Here is a 14,007-nt window from a genome sequence, read left to right on the forward strand (position 1 = left end):
AAATAATAGTAAGGCTGAGATATAATAACTTTAATTATAATAACTTCATTTCAAACACAAGGGGACTGATCAGGAAAGGAGAGATAATCGCACACATTCTTTTGTTTCTTCGTGGAATTAACTTTGTATTTGTCCAACATGACATTAATTTATGAGTTTATTCATTTTTGTTCAAGCTCATTGTTATATCCCCATTTTTTAATGTGTGAGTTATACTTTGATTAAAATGCCATTATTTATTTATAACATGTTTTACCAGGAGATAATACATTGAGAGTTACCTCTCGTTTTCAAGTATGTCCTGGGCATAGAGTTAAATGACAAATAATACATGGTTATAAACACAGTTACGTAAGTGAACAGGGTATACATTATATACAAGGCATTGCGTGCACAGTTAAGATACTATATATTATAGGCGTATGTAACAGTTACAGACCAGATTAAAATGTGAGACGGCTTTGGTTTTGAAAGAACTTAAACTGGCGGTGGCTGAGAGTCTCCGGTAGAATGTTCCAGTTTTGGGGTGCACGGTAAGAGAAGGAGGAGCGTCCGGATACTTTGTTGAGACTTGGGACCATGAACAGTCTTTTGGAGTCAGATCTCAGATGATACGTGCTGCATGTGATATGATAAAAATGTATGTGATGGGGATACTCTGAAACCCCAAAAATGTGTGACTTGGAAAGTAATACAGTATTCATGCAGGACAAAGATACTTGGAGTAAAACGTAATATGTACTGGATGCGTATTATGATTGTAAACAAGTTAGGCAGCGGTCCCAGTGCGTGCGCTGTGCGCACAAGCACCTCCCCCAATCTATCCGGGCCCAGTACATGCGTCGGCGCGCATTTAGCAGCCGCGCTGTACTGCAAGTTTTCTCACATACAATTTTTTTGTATGTGGAACTTGCGACGGAGGCGTGGCCACGCCCCCGCCGGCGGTTCATCCAATGAGGGCGAACCAGCCGCCTGAGGTCATGGCCATGCCCCTGCAACCCCCCCGCCACACCCCCTCCCGTCGCAAACTCTCCCTGGACCGCGATCTGCGTGCTCCCTCTCTCCCTGGACGGCGCGCGTGCTACACTGGGACCGCAGCCTTATGCTGCATATTGTCTGCTCACATGTGAAAAGAAAGAATTTACAATAACTTTATTTCCCATAGCGCTTTTCTCCCAATGGGACTCAAAGCGTGTTCACAATTACAGTATGGTGGGCGATATGCAGCACATATGATTGTTACAGACACAGTCCCTGCCCAGATGAGCTTACATTCTATGTTTTTGGCGCCTACGAAAGGGCTGAGAGATACGAAGGGGTAGAGGCGTGTGTAGCCTAGAACAGTGGTGTGCGCAAACTGGGGGGGGGGGGGGTGCGCTGAAACTGATCCCTGCGCTTACAGAGGCCCCGCGCTCTTCGTCACAACATTTTAATTGTTTGCCGAGGGAGAGCGTGGAGTCTCTGTAACTGGCTCTCTCCCCGGCTTCTCCAATGGTGAAGCGTCGCCATGATAACGCGCGGTCACATGACGCTGCGACGTCGCAGAGGAGGAGATGCTGGAGGACAGGTAAGAGGGTAGGCGGGGGCGTGACATAAAACGTTTGCGCACCCCTGGCCTAGACGATAGAAGGATCATTTTTTTAAAGTAATATGGGTCTTGCATCAAGTGATATACAAAATATATAATAAGTAGCTGTCCGAGTGCTAGATATTGCATTTGCATGTCTTAGACAGGTCTGCAACCCTTTCACCATTATCATGTCTCAAACAATCCAGGGGGAGCATATAAGGGAAAAGAAGACAAACAATGCATACAATTTAAGTGCAGATGTTTAATGTGTTTGAAATAAAGCACTCTATATGTTCTTGGCTCTTATGTCCAGCCTACTCACAGGATACAGAAGAAATTAAGGCACTTGCAAGGAGGGCTGCTACCCGTAGTATTCGGTGGGTGGGATTCTGGGAAATGACATGCAAATGAACAAACAGTGCCACCTTTTGCTTCAAACCCATATAACATGGTCCCCTTGCTGCATTTCACAGCTTTGAGCACAGCCTGGGTTAAGGCAATGCATCTAAGGCCTGGGACCCGCTGCGGGCGGCCGCACGAGCGTTCCCCACCAGCAGGGGAATCCTCCCGAGCCGGTCCCCCCTGGCTGCACAGCTCACTACACGCTGTGACGCGTCAGCCGCCAAGGGATTCAAGAGAATTGTAATCCCAAGCGGCGACGCATCACGTGGTGTGGCTGTGAGCCAATGAGGAGGGGAGGCTTCGGGGAGCAGGGAGGAGTGTGGAGGGAAAGCAGCGTGAGTGCCTGTCTACGTGTGTATATGTGTGTGTGCGTGAGTGCCTGTCTGTGTGTGTGCCTGAGTGCCTGTGTATGTGTGTGTGTGTGCGTCAGCGTGTGAGTAGGGCAGCCCGCAGCAGCTCCCTCCTGCAGCCCGGGAGCCGGAGCCCGAGCCCGTGGAGGGAGGGAGGGGGGGGGAGTAGCGGGTAACATTGACCCTGTGTGCAGGGGTCTGCCTCTCAGGTGGTGCCCCGCTGGGGAGTGATTGCAGGACTTTAGGGGCAAGCAGTAATATTTTCTTGCATTTCCCTAGAAGAATATGGCTTTACACTGAGCCCTTAGCGGGTCCCTCCGCTCAAACCATGCCCCCCCTCCCACTCTCGCCCCCCCTCCCGCGCCGGCTGCCTACAGACCGCATATCGCGGTCTGTGTCTGTCAGCGCCCCGCCTGTCTGCAGTGCGGGCGCGCTGACTGAGGGAGCAGGGCCTTAGCCTTAGTCCCCGCTGGCGCTGAGCTCGCTGAGCGGGCGGTGCTTGGTGCGGTTACTTGCATATATATATATATATGCAAGTTCCGGCTCATGCGATGCGGGCGCGCGCATGCGCGGGCACACACGCTCGGCACTTTTGTAAATACATTTTTTATACTTTCCCGCTTGCTCAGATAGCCCGCAATTGCGCCCCCCTTCCTCCTCCCCCCCTGCACTCGCGTGCGCAAGTTGCAGGACACCTCAGCGCCAGCGGGGACTCAGCCTAAGATGCATAGCCAGTAAGCCCATCCACAGACCGCCGTTTCGACCATAATGGGTCTCATCAGGTGGGGTTGGTTATACTGGCTTTGCCAAATGACGCTTGGGATAGGTTTCTCCACACTTAGTTAGGTTATGGTGGGTAAAAAAAGTGACAACATATATATGTGGATTATTGGGCGATTTTTTTAAAAACAAAAATCAGATGCCTAAAATCATTTTTGTGTCATTAAGTCAGTTTGTCAGCCAGGAGAAGCTGAGATATGGGAGGGTGTGATTTCCTCTGGCTCTTCCTTGCATGTGATGTTGAGTTGACACTGTCTCTGCCCAGACAAAGTGCCCACCTCTTCTCACCCAATCTCCCTTTGTCTTGGGCTGTAGGACAGGGCGAACGGAAGGGTGTAGGAACACTTGACTAGCAATATAGGAACCCCATTTCGAGTGCCCGCTTAGAAAGGAAATGGTAATTTTCAGCCAAATGAAACTGGGGTGGAATGGGATTGTACCTGTTGAAGTTGTTGAGCTAAGAAGGGCGGCCCCATAACGATGGCCCTTCAGTCCTTGCATGTGTCGGGGCTAGGTTTGGGGTGTGGATTTAGCTGTAGGGGGGAATCAGGTGATACTGTTACACAGAGAAACTTTCCAGTGTTCTGTTTGCTTATCTCTGCTGCTTTTCTTGTCCAAATACACACAGTGACACTGCAGGGTGACAAAGCAAAAGGGACACGGGAAAAAGAGACATTTTTTCAGGAGGGTTAACCCCTGCGATGCCAGATGTGCCACGTGGCAGCTTGTATTTGAATTGCAATGTTTACTGAGTCTTTGGTCCTACGTGGGACTGACCCATTAACCATGTCAGGGGAACCATTTTCCCTGTGCGCACCCATGCCTGCTCTCCTCAGCGCCACCCAGCCCCTGCTCGGCCCCGGCGTCAAATGACGCGCGGGGTCATGTTACGTCACGTTGCCATGGTAACGTGACGTCACGTGACCCAGCTGCGTCCATTGACGCCGGATTACCATGACGACGCATCGCCGGAAGGGAAGATAACTGTTATAGAGGCATAGCGCGGCCCCACGGCATTTAATTTAAATGCCTGGGGGGAGAGCGCGGGACCTCTATAACTGCCGTGCCCCCCCCAGAGATAATCTAGCGCCCCCCCCCCCCAGGGAGGCGCACCCCAGTTTGCGCACCCCTGAACCATGTCATTGTCGTTAGGTCACTTTGGTCCTACGTGGGACTGACCCTTTAACCCATTTAACATGTCACTGTCATTAGGTCACTTTGCAGCTATGTGGGACTGACCCTTTAAAGCTGCAGTTCAGTCAATATCCTGCATGTGGTTTTTTTTTAATAAATCAGTTCTGTAGTAAGAAAAAATACTTTTAGCATTTTCTGTTTTTAAAAAAACAACTTTGAAAGACCAATTTTCTTGTATTCTATTTTAACAACCATTTACTAAGGCACGGCCCCTTCATGTCCCGTCAAAAGCCCTGGCCCACCCCTTTGTCAGCCCAGCCCTCCCTCTTGCACAGCGTTTCCCAAATGGTGGGTCGCGACCCGGCACCGGGCCACGGCACCAAAATTGCCGGGTTGCAGCGAGGCTGGCCGCGCGGTGTCTCCCCCCCACTCAAGTTAAAAAAAAATGGCAGCGATTCCCCCCGCGGTCCTGCGCGCATGCGCAGGGCAAGCAGGGCTCGCTCCCTTCCTCCCCCCCGCTCCCAACGTGGGACGGAGGAGGAAGTACCAGCTCCTCTGCGGCCCGCTTCCCCCCGCGACCCGCTTCCAGAGCTCACCTCCCGTGGCACCCCCTCCTGAGCCCACCTCCCGTGCCATCCCCTCCCGAGCCCACCTCCCGTGCCACCCCCTCCCGAGCTCACCTCCCGTGCCACCCCCTCCCGAGCTCACCTCCCATGGCACCCCCTCCCGAGCCCACCTCCCGTGCCCCCAAGCCCACCTCCTGTCCCGGGCAGCAGGGGATATCGGGGGCAGCAGGGGATATCGGGGGCAGCAGGGGAAAGCGTCCGGCGGCAAGGTAAGTCACCCCACCCAGTCACTGTCACCCACCCAGTCACTGTTACCCACCCAGTCACTGTTACCCACCCAGTCACTGTCACCCACCCAGTCACTGTCACCCACCCACCCAGTCACTGTCACCCACCCAGTCACTGTCACCCACCCACCGTCTCCCACACACCCACCCAGTCACTGCCTCCCACCCAAGTGTTCCAGTCCCCCCCCCACCCACCCAGTCCCCCCACCCTCTCACCCACCCAGTCCCCCCAGTCCTCCCACCCTCCCACCCAGTCCCCCCACCCTCCCACCCACCCAGTCCCCCCACCCTCCCACCCACCCACCCAGTCCCCCCAACCCAGTCCCCCCTAGACTCCTACCCACCCACCCAGTCCCCCCACCCACCCAGTCCAAAGTCCACCCAGTCCCCCCAAGTCCAAGTCCCCCCAGTCCCCCCACCCACCCAGTCCACCCACCCAGTCCCCCAAAGTCCCCCCACCCACCCAGTCCATCCACCCTACCCAGTCCATCCACCCTCCCACCCTCCCAGTCCACCCACCCAAGTGTACACCCACCCACCCTCCCACCCACCCATTCCCCCCTCCCACCCACCCAGTCCCCCCTCCCACCCCCCACCCTGCCATCCCCCACCCAGTCCATCCACCCTCCCACCCAGTCCATCCACCCTCTCACCCACCCAGTCCATCCACCCTCCCACCCACCCAGTCCATCCACCCTCCCACCCACCCAGTTCACCCACCCTCCCACCCACCCCACCCACCCAAGTGTACACCCACCCACCCTCCCACCCAGTCCCCCCTCCCACCCCCCACCCACCCAGTCCCCCCTCCCAGTCCCTCCTCCCCCCACCCAGTCCCCCCTCCCCTCCCAACCAGTCCCAGTGCCCCCTCCCCCCCCCACCCAGTCCCAGTCCCCCCATCACCCTTCCCACCCACCCAGTCCCAGTGCCCCCCCCACCCAGTTCCCAGTCCCCCCTCCACCCACCCAGTTCCAGTCCCCCCCCACCCACCCAATTCCAGTCCCCCCCTCCTCCCACCCACCCCTCCTCCTCCCACCCAGTCCCTGGCCCCACCCTCCAGTCACTCACATCCGTCATTGCCTGTAATTCACTTTTTGTGTCTGTGTGCGTATAGGGGAGAGCGTGTGTGTGTGTATCTGTGTCTGTGTCTGTGTATCGGGCTGCGTGTGTGTGTGTATCTGTGTGTGTGTGTGTGTGTGTATCAGTATCAGTGTGTGTCTGTGTATCAGTGTCTGTGTGTATCAGTGTGTGTGTGTATCAGTGTGTGTGTGTATCAGTATCAGTGTCTGTGTGGGTGTATCAGTGTCTGTGTGTGTATCAGTGTTTGTGTGGGTGTGTAGCAGTGTCTCTGTGTGTGTGTGTAGCAGTGTCTCTGTGTGGCTGCGTGTGTGTATCAGTGGCTGCGTGTGTGTATCAGTGGCTGTGTGTGTGTATCAGTGTGTGTGTGTGTCAGTGGCTGCGTGTGTCAGTGGCTGTGTGTGTGTGTGCGTGTGTGTGTGTGTGTGTGTGTGTGTGTGTGTATCAGTGGCTGTGTGTGTGTCTGTGCAGGCCCTATAGGCCAGTATAGGTGATAACATTTTTAGTGGGTCACGAAGGAGAAGTTCAAAAATAACCGGGTCACGGAAAAAAAAGTTTGGGAAACCCTGCTCTAGCACATGTCAGTGCAGGAGTGCTCATGAATATTCATGAGCTTCCACTGCCAGTCAAGCAGATTATAAACAAATCCCAGCTTTTAATATGTCACCAAATTTCGACCTATCAATACATGGAGAAGGAATTGACCTGCAGCTATACAGTTCTTTAGCTAATTAGAGATTGCACACATAAAACTATTGAAGTAAAAAAATAAATGTAAAAAAAAAAAAAAAAAGACTGAACTGCAGCTTTAACCCATTAAATATGCCACGGTCACTAGGACACTTTGGTCCTAGTGGGACTGACCCTTTAACGCATTAAACCTGTCACTGTCATAAGTTCACTTTGGTCCTATGTGGGACTGACCAATGAAACACTGTTTTATTAGTGGTAGAGGTTTATAGCAAGCCGTCCCCTCTCCCTGCGCACGTCCCTCCTCCCGTCCCCTCTCCCTGCGCACGTCCCTCCTCCCGTCCCCTCTCCCTGCGCACGTCCCTCCTCCCGTCCCCTCTCCCTGCGCACGTCCCTCCTCCCGTCCCCTCTCCCTGCGCACGTCCCTCCTCCCGTCCCCTCTCCCTGCGCACGTCCCCTCTCCCTGCGCACGTCCCTCCTCCCGTCCCCTCTCCCTGCGCACGTCCCTCCTCCCGTCCCCTCTCCCTGCGCACGTCCCTCCTCCCGTCCCCTCTCCCTGCGCACGTCCCTCCTCCCGTCCCCTCTCCTTGCGCACGTCCCTCCTCCCGTCCCCTCTCCCTGCGCACGTCCCTCCTCCCGTCCCCTCTCCCTGCGCACGTCCCTCCTCCCGTCCCCTCTCCCTGCGCACGTCCCTCCTCCCGTCCCCTCTCCCTGCGCACGTCCCTCCTCCCGTCCCCTCTCCCTGCGCACGTCCCTCCTCCCGTCCCCTCTCCCTGCGCACGTCCCTCCTCCCGTCCCCTCTCCTCCTTTCTGCTCTTATCTGCAGCTAGTTCAGAAATAGAAATACTTTCTTTTTTCCCGTGGGAGCTGGAAACCTGTTCATAAAAACATCCAGCAGTAATTTATAATCCATCTGGCAAGTTCCATGTCATGAGAGGTTAAAGGGTCAGTCCCTCCCAGGGGCAAAGTGTACTAATGGCAGTGACATGGTTAAGGGGTCAGTCCCTCCCAGGGGCAAAGTGTTCTAATGGCAGTGACATGTTTAAGGGGTCAGTCTCTCCTAGGAGCAAAGTGTACTAATGGCAGTGACATGGTTAAGGGGTCAGTCCCTCCTAGGGGCAAAGTGCACTAATGGCAGTGACATGGTTAAGGGGTCAGTCCCTCCTAGGAGCAAAGCGTACTAATGGCAGTGACATGGTTAAGGTGTCAGTCCCTCCTTGGAGCAAAGCATACTAATGGCAGTGACATGGTTAAGGGATCAGTCCCTCCTAGGGGCAAAGTGTACTAATGGCAGTGACATGGTTAAGGGGTCAGTCCCTCCTAGGGGCAAAGTGTACTAATGGCAGTGACATGGTTAAGGGGACAGTCCCTCCTAGGAGCAAAGTGTACTAATGGCAGTGACATGGTTAAGGGGTCAGTCCCTCCCAGGAGCAAAGTGTACTAATGGCAGTGACATGTTTAAGGGGTCAGTCCCTCCCAGGAGCAAATTGTACTAATGGCAGTGACATGGTTAAGGGGTCAGTCCCTCCTAGGAGCAAAGTGTACTAATGGCAGTGACATGGTTAAGGGGTCAGTCCCTCCCAGGAGCAAATTGTACTAATGGCAGGGGCACTGTGAAGGTCTTAAACTTGAATTAAGAAACTGTCCATACAAGGTGGAGAAAGAGTTACAGACCGAGTGCAACTTGATATGCATCTTTCTGCGGTGCTTTTTTTGCATTCTGACCTTTTCATTGCATCTAAAATACATTTTACACAATAAAGAGCTGTTACAGGTGGCAGGCAAGGTGTCGCATGGCTGACTGCTTTGTCTTCCACGGGGTTTACAAAGTGTTGGTAAATGTTTCCTCGATGTATCCCAGTCACTGCTCAACAAAACAAGAGCGCAGCCGTGTGTGTTTAGATTAGAACATATACAATTTGATGTATCTGTATGTGAATATAATGTAATATAAAATATCATTTACATTTATTGTTTTATCAGAAGGTATACATATGTTCCATATATATATGTGTGTGTGTGTGTGTGTATATATATATATATATATATATTTTGATAATGTATGTAAATACAATGTAATAAATATAAAATACAACTTACATTTGTTGTACTTGAATTAATATATAACTGTAACCCTCCCTGCCCGGCTTCGAACGAGTTTACATCATTGTGCAAAGGTTAACTACTCTGCATGGGTAACCTTGACTGAGGATGCTGGATTCAGGCAGCTGGGCGGTGAGGCAATAAAGATGTATAATAATGGGCGCCAGGAACTTTTATAGTACAACTGTCATTTATTCGTGTGCCCATACACATTTTGACAGTGTTGCACTGTATTTTATATCACACAATATGGTTCTCCCATTAGTGCCCACTCTTAATTCTCGAATGAAGGTACAGTTACTTAGTTGCTCTACGGAGATTTGGGACCCGGCTCCCCTTGTTGCTTTGAGATCATCATCGGTATTCATTCGATTACTCTAGGCCCCCACGGGAATCCTTGTCGGTCTTTTCTACATGGCCCAGTACCTTTGGCCTGTTTGGAAACTGCCACTTCCATACAGACTGTTGAGGCATATTGGTGCAAATCCGCGGTTAGAGCTGATCCGTCGACGCCCGAGAGCCCTCTTTCCTCAGGCCCTCTGTGGTGTGCTGTATTCTTTATCCTTAAACTTTCAAGACTCCATTCCATCTTTTGGGGATCCTAACTTAAAAGGGTACTGTCCCTATCTACAACAAATTAAACAGGGGGGCCTGGTCAGTGCTATTACTTTATAAACATTAGTTATCTACTCTCCCCAAGGCTCCTCTTGGCCTCCAGGAACCTAACTCTCTCGAACCTTCCTCTTCTCTAATATACTCTCTGTGAAGTCATGATCCCATGGCAACACGGGGTGGGGTCCAATACACTCCAACCTTCTAGTAACCCTTTAGGAGGGGGTTACATATATATATATATATATATATATATTATTATTATTATTATTATATATTTTTTTTTTTTTTTTTCATACATGTGTTTTTTATATTCAGTATATGTAATCTGTAGGAACAGATGAAGAAAAAAGGCAGTGCACTGCTTAGAAAAACAGGAGGAGGCTCACGGAAGCAAAAAACTCTTTACTCCATTAATGGGATCAGACAAAGTCCCCCATTGCCACAGCAGGTATCCCACCTACGCGTTTCGGGCCGTATGCCCTTTATCACCTTGATATCACCTGATACCCTTATTTCTCACTGTATGGGACAATGCGTGTACTGTTTATTGGTGCTTTATAGCATTAGGTACTAGTCCCCTAACCCTATTAGGGCAATTATATTATATACACACAGTATATTGGGAGTGGTCCTGTTGCAGACTCTTATATATTTAAGGGACTTGTTTATTCTGATGCACTGGCATTCTACAAATCTATGTAATCTGTATTTAAAAACATATGTATCTGCATACTGTATATCTTCACTAGTCTGCCTCTTCTCTCTCCCTCTCTCTCTCCCTCCCTCCTTTCTTTGTCTTTCTCTCTACCATTCTCATCCCTTTAACCTCTCTACCCCCCCCCTGCTTTCTATATACTGTAGAAACATTTCTATATCCAAGCATTTGTGTCTTTACACTGTGACAGTACTTGTGTGTCATTGTCATCAACACAGGGACCTCCTGAACCTTCCTGGTGACAGGGCCCCAGGCCATGGAGCCCAGGGGGACTCCGCGGAGGCGCAACCCTTGTCTGAGGGGGAGAAAGGGATATAAGACGCCCCCCAGAATCTCGCCCACCTCCCTGGTCGGGGAGCCACGGGAAATGATGGGAAAAGCCCATGAAATGTTCCAGCTCTGTGATAAGGAAGAGAAGGGGTTAATCACCAAACGAGACATGCAGGTAACAGGTGATCCTACAATGTACTCTATAGAACCTATGATGACCCCAGACAGCATTATAGGGTGTCTATACCAAGGCAAATCTAGTATTGACCCCTTTGATGCCAGAGATGGATGATTGAAAGAAAGTGAGAGAGAGAGGAAGAAACAAAGAGAGAGAGAGAGAGAGATAGCGAGAGAAAGAAAGTAAGTAAGTGAGAGAGGGAGGGAGAGGAAGAAATAAAGAGAGCGAGAGAAAGTGAGAGAGGGAGAGAGAGGAAGAAACAAAGAGCGAGAGAAAGTGAGAGAGGGAGAGAGAGGAAGAAACAGAGAGAGAGAGAGAGTGAGATAGCGAGAGAGATGAAGGGGAGAGAGAGAGAGATGAAGGGGAGAGAGAGAGATGAAGGGGAGAGAGATGAAGGAGATGAAGGAGAGAGAGAGAGAGATGAAGGGGAGAGAGAGAGAGAGAGATGAAGGGGAGAGAGAGAGAGATGAAGGGGAGAGAGAGAGAGAGAGAGATGAAGGGGAGAGAGAGAGAGAGATGAAGGGGGGAGAGAGAGATGAAGGGGGGAGAGAGAGATGAAGGAGAGGGAGAGAGATGAAGGAGAGGGAGAGAGATGAAGGAGAGGGAGAGAGATGAAGGAGAGGGAGAGAGATGAAGGAGAGGGAGAGAGAGATGAAGGAGAGGGAGAGAGAGATGAAGGAGAGGGAGAGAGAGATGAAGGAGAGGGAGAGAGAAATGAAGGAGAGGGAGAGAGAGATGAAGGAGAGGGAGAGAGAGATGGAGAGGGAGAGGGAGATGAAGGAGAGGGAGATGAAGGAGAGGGAGAGAGAGATGGGAGAGAGAGATGGGAGAGAGAGATGAAGGAGAGGGAGAGAGAGAGAGAGAGGTGAATGAGAGAGAGAGAGATGGAGAGCGAGAGAGGGAGATATGAAGGACAGCGAGGAGGGAGAAAGAATGAGAGAGAAAAAGAAAGAGGGAGAGAAAGAGAGAGAGAAAGTATGTCAGAAGGAGTAGTGAGTGTGAGAGAGGACGAAAGAGAAATGGATAGATAATAAGTGGAGTAAGAAAGAGTGAAATAGAGAGAAGGATCACGAGAAAGATGTTCAGAGAGAGTCATGTTTTAGGAGGTGGGGGGTTACTGATACTGGTTCTGTCTCAGGACACTGAGGTACATCCCGACCTCTACCCTCTAACTCTCAGACCCCTCTCCTGTAGCGTCTGCAGGACGAGCTGCCTCTCACCCCGGAGCAGCTGGAGGCGGTGTTTGACAGCCTGGACCAGAACAACAATGGCTACCTCACCCCTGTGGAGTTCAGTATGGGACTCGGTGAGACACCCTAATGTGACCCTCCAAGCCTAATGTTACCCTATGGCCCTAATGTTACCCCAATATCTCTTTCTATTACCCTATTGTGATCATATGATCCTCAATGACCCTAATGTGACCATATGGCCCTAATATCGCCCTGTGACCTTAATGTGACCCACAATGTTCCTAGTGTGACTATAATACCCTACGACCCTAATGTGACCCTATGACCCAGATGTGATAATGACACCTCTTTCTCTGACTATAATGTGACAAACGTGATCATGTGACCCTCTGACCCGCCTATGTCCCTCTGACCCTATGACCTTAATGTGACCCTATCATCCCAATGTGAACCCCCATGTTTTTTTTAAATTTACTTTATTCAATAGAAAAAGAAATATAACAATTAGTAATAAAGAAAAACTATTGGCATAAAATATATATAAATATATTATGTTAAAATAGTTGTTATAGTTTAACATGAATGTTCTAACTTTTCGGGTTTTAAACATTCAATTTATTTTGATGTAATCCGTGATCTCCTGATAATACACTTTAAATGAAGTTTTGTAGTGGTTGAATTTGCCATTATAAATATGAAATGTGGCATATCAATGACAGTATTCAGTGATTTACCATTGCTACAGAAACCCTAAATTCCATCATTTTAACTAAATTGAATGATGTAGCCTGTTTGGTTAGTTACAAATATAGACTTCAGGACGTCTTTACCAAAAGGGGGACATCATTCAGATATTTATTGCGAATATTACTGATGGGATAATATCTATGAAGAATTTTAAACTAATTATTTCAATTATTTTTTTTATCTAAGTAAGGTAAAGTATACTATCCATGCAATATTTTCATATTTTCTGTACCATTTGGGTTTATCAATGGGTATACAGCACTGTTTTTTAATTAACACAGCACGTACTATGGCATTGAGGGCTCAGTATTGGTATGTGTGCGATGTTGGGTACAGGAACGGATTGATAGGACAATCTGTTAAATGAGAGATGAGACTTTATAAGCTGCAGTAAAGAAGCATGGACACTGGTACTGACTATATAGAACATATTGTAATTAGGTTAAACAATGATACTTACAGCTCAACCCCGTTATAGCGCGATCCGTTACAACGCGGATCCGCTTATAGCGCGATGCAAGCGTGGCTCCCAATTTTCGTATTTATGAATACTTTACAACACGATTATTGGTATCTTTATACTATATTAGTGAAAGCACTGTATGCCTGCCTGCCTGCCTGCCTGCCTGCTGGATGTCCGGTGTCCCTAGGGGAAATCTCATTGGTCCCTTGGGCCGCCCCCGCACAGCTCTCATTGGCCTGAGGCGGAGTGACGGGCCAAAGGACACACAGGGACACAAACACACACACAGGGACACAAACACACACACACAGGGACACACACAGGGACACACACACACAGTGTCACACACACACACACACACAGGGACACAAACACACACACACACACAGGGACACACACAGGGACATACACACACAGGGACACACACACACAGTGTCACACACACACACACACACAGGGACACAAACACACACACAGGGACACACACATCGACACACACACACACAGGGACACACACACACACTAGGGGGGGGGTACATTAGCAGCATGTATAACCCGGGGGGTGGGGCTCACATACCCGCCGGTCCCGGAGCCTCCGCCTCTTCCTCCCCGAACATCAGCCTCCACACCCGCGCGCACCTCCTCCTCTCCCCGTGTCTCCCTGTTTCCCGCGCTTTCAGCCCCCCCCCCCCCCCCCCCGGCGCCGCTACAGTCAGCGGGGGAGCGAGCGCCCGGGACACAGCGGGGGAGCGGCCACAACAAGCTGCCTCCCGCCTCACATCCACGTGGGAGCTGCCGGACGGGTGAGGGAGCTGCCGGACGGGTGAGGGAGCGGCCTTCACCTCCCCTCACCCACCTTCACCTCCC

The 14,007-nt window shown here is 50.6% G+C and overlaps 1 protein-coding gene across 7 annotated transcripts in view; it reads left to right on the forward strand.

Moving 5' to 3' along the window:
* Window positions 1–14,007, forward strand: part of CRACR2B (calcium release activated channel regulator 2B) — a 66,597-nt gene that overhangs the window by 13,589 nt on the left and 39,001 nt on the right. For 5 of the 7 annotated variants that reach the window (XM_075566836.1, XM_075566834.1, XM_075566838.1 and 2 more), the window contains 3 exons: window positions 9,906–10,022; window positions 10,508–10,734; window positions 11,932–12,043. In XM_075566836.1, coding sequence (XP_075422951.1) covers window positions 10,546–10,734; window positions 11,932–12,043 — 301 coding nt within the window. In that variant the 5' untranslated portion in view covers window positions 9,906–10,022; window positions 10,508–10,545. The remainder of the gene's footprint in view (window positions 1–9,905; window positions 10,023–10,507; window positions 10,735–11,931; window positions 12,044–14,007) is intronic. The other 2 variants (XM_075566835.1, XM_075566837.1) reach the window with 1 other exon arrangement.

Source organism: Ascaphus truei, chromosome 12 (genome assembly GCF_040206685.1).
Source record: "Ascaphus truei isolate aAscTru1 chromosome 12, aAscTru1.hap1, whole genome shotgun sequence".
Classification (NCBI taxonomy): domain Eukaryota; kingdom Metazoa; phylum Chordata; class Amphibia; order Anura; family Ascaphidae; genus Ascaphus; species Ascaphus truei.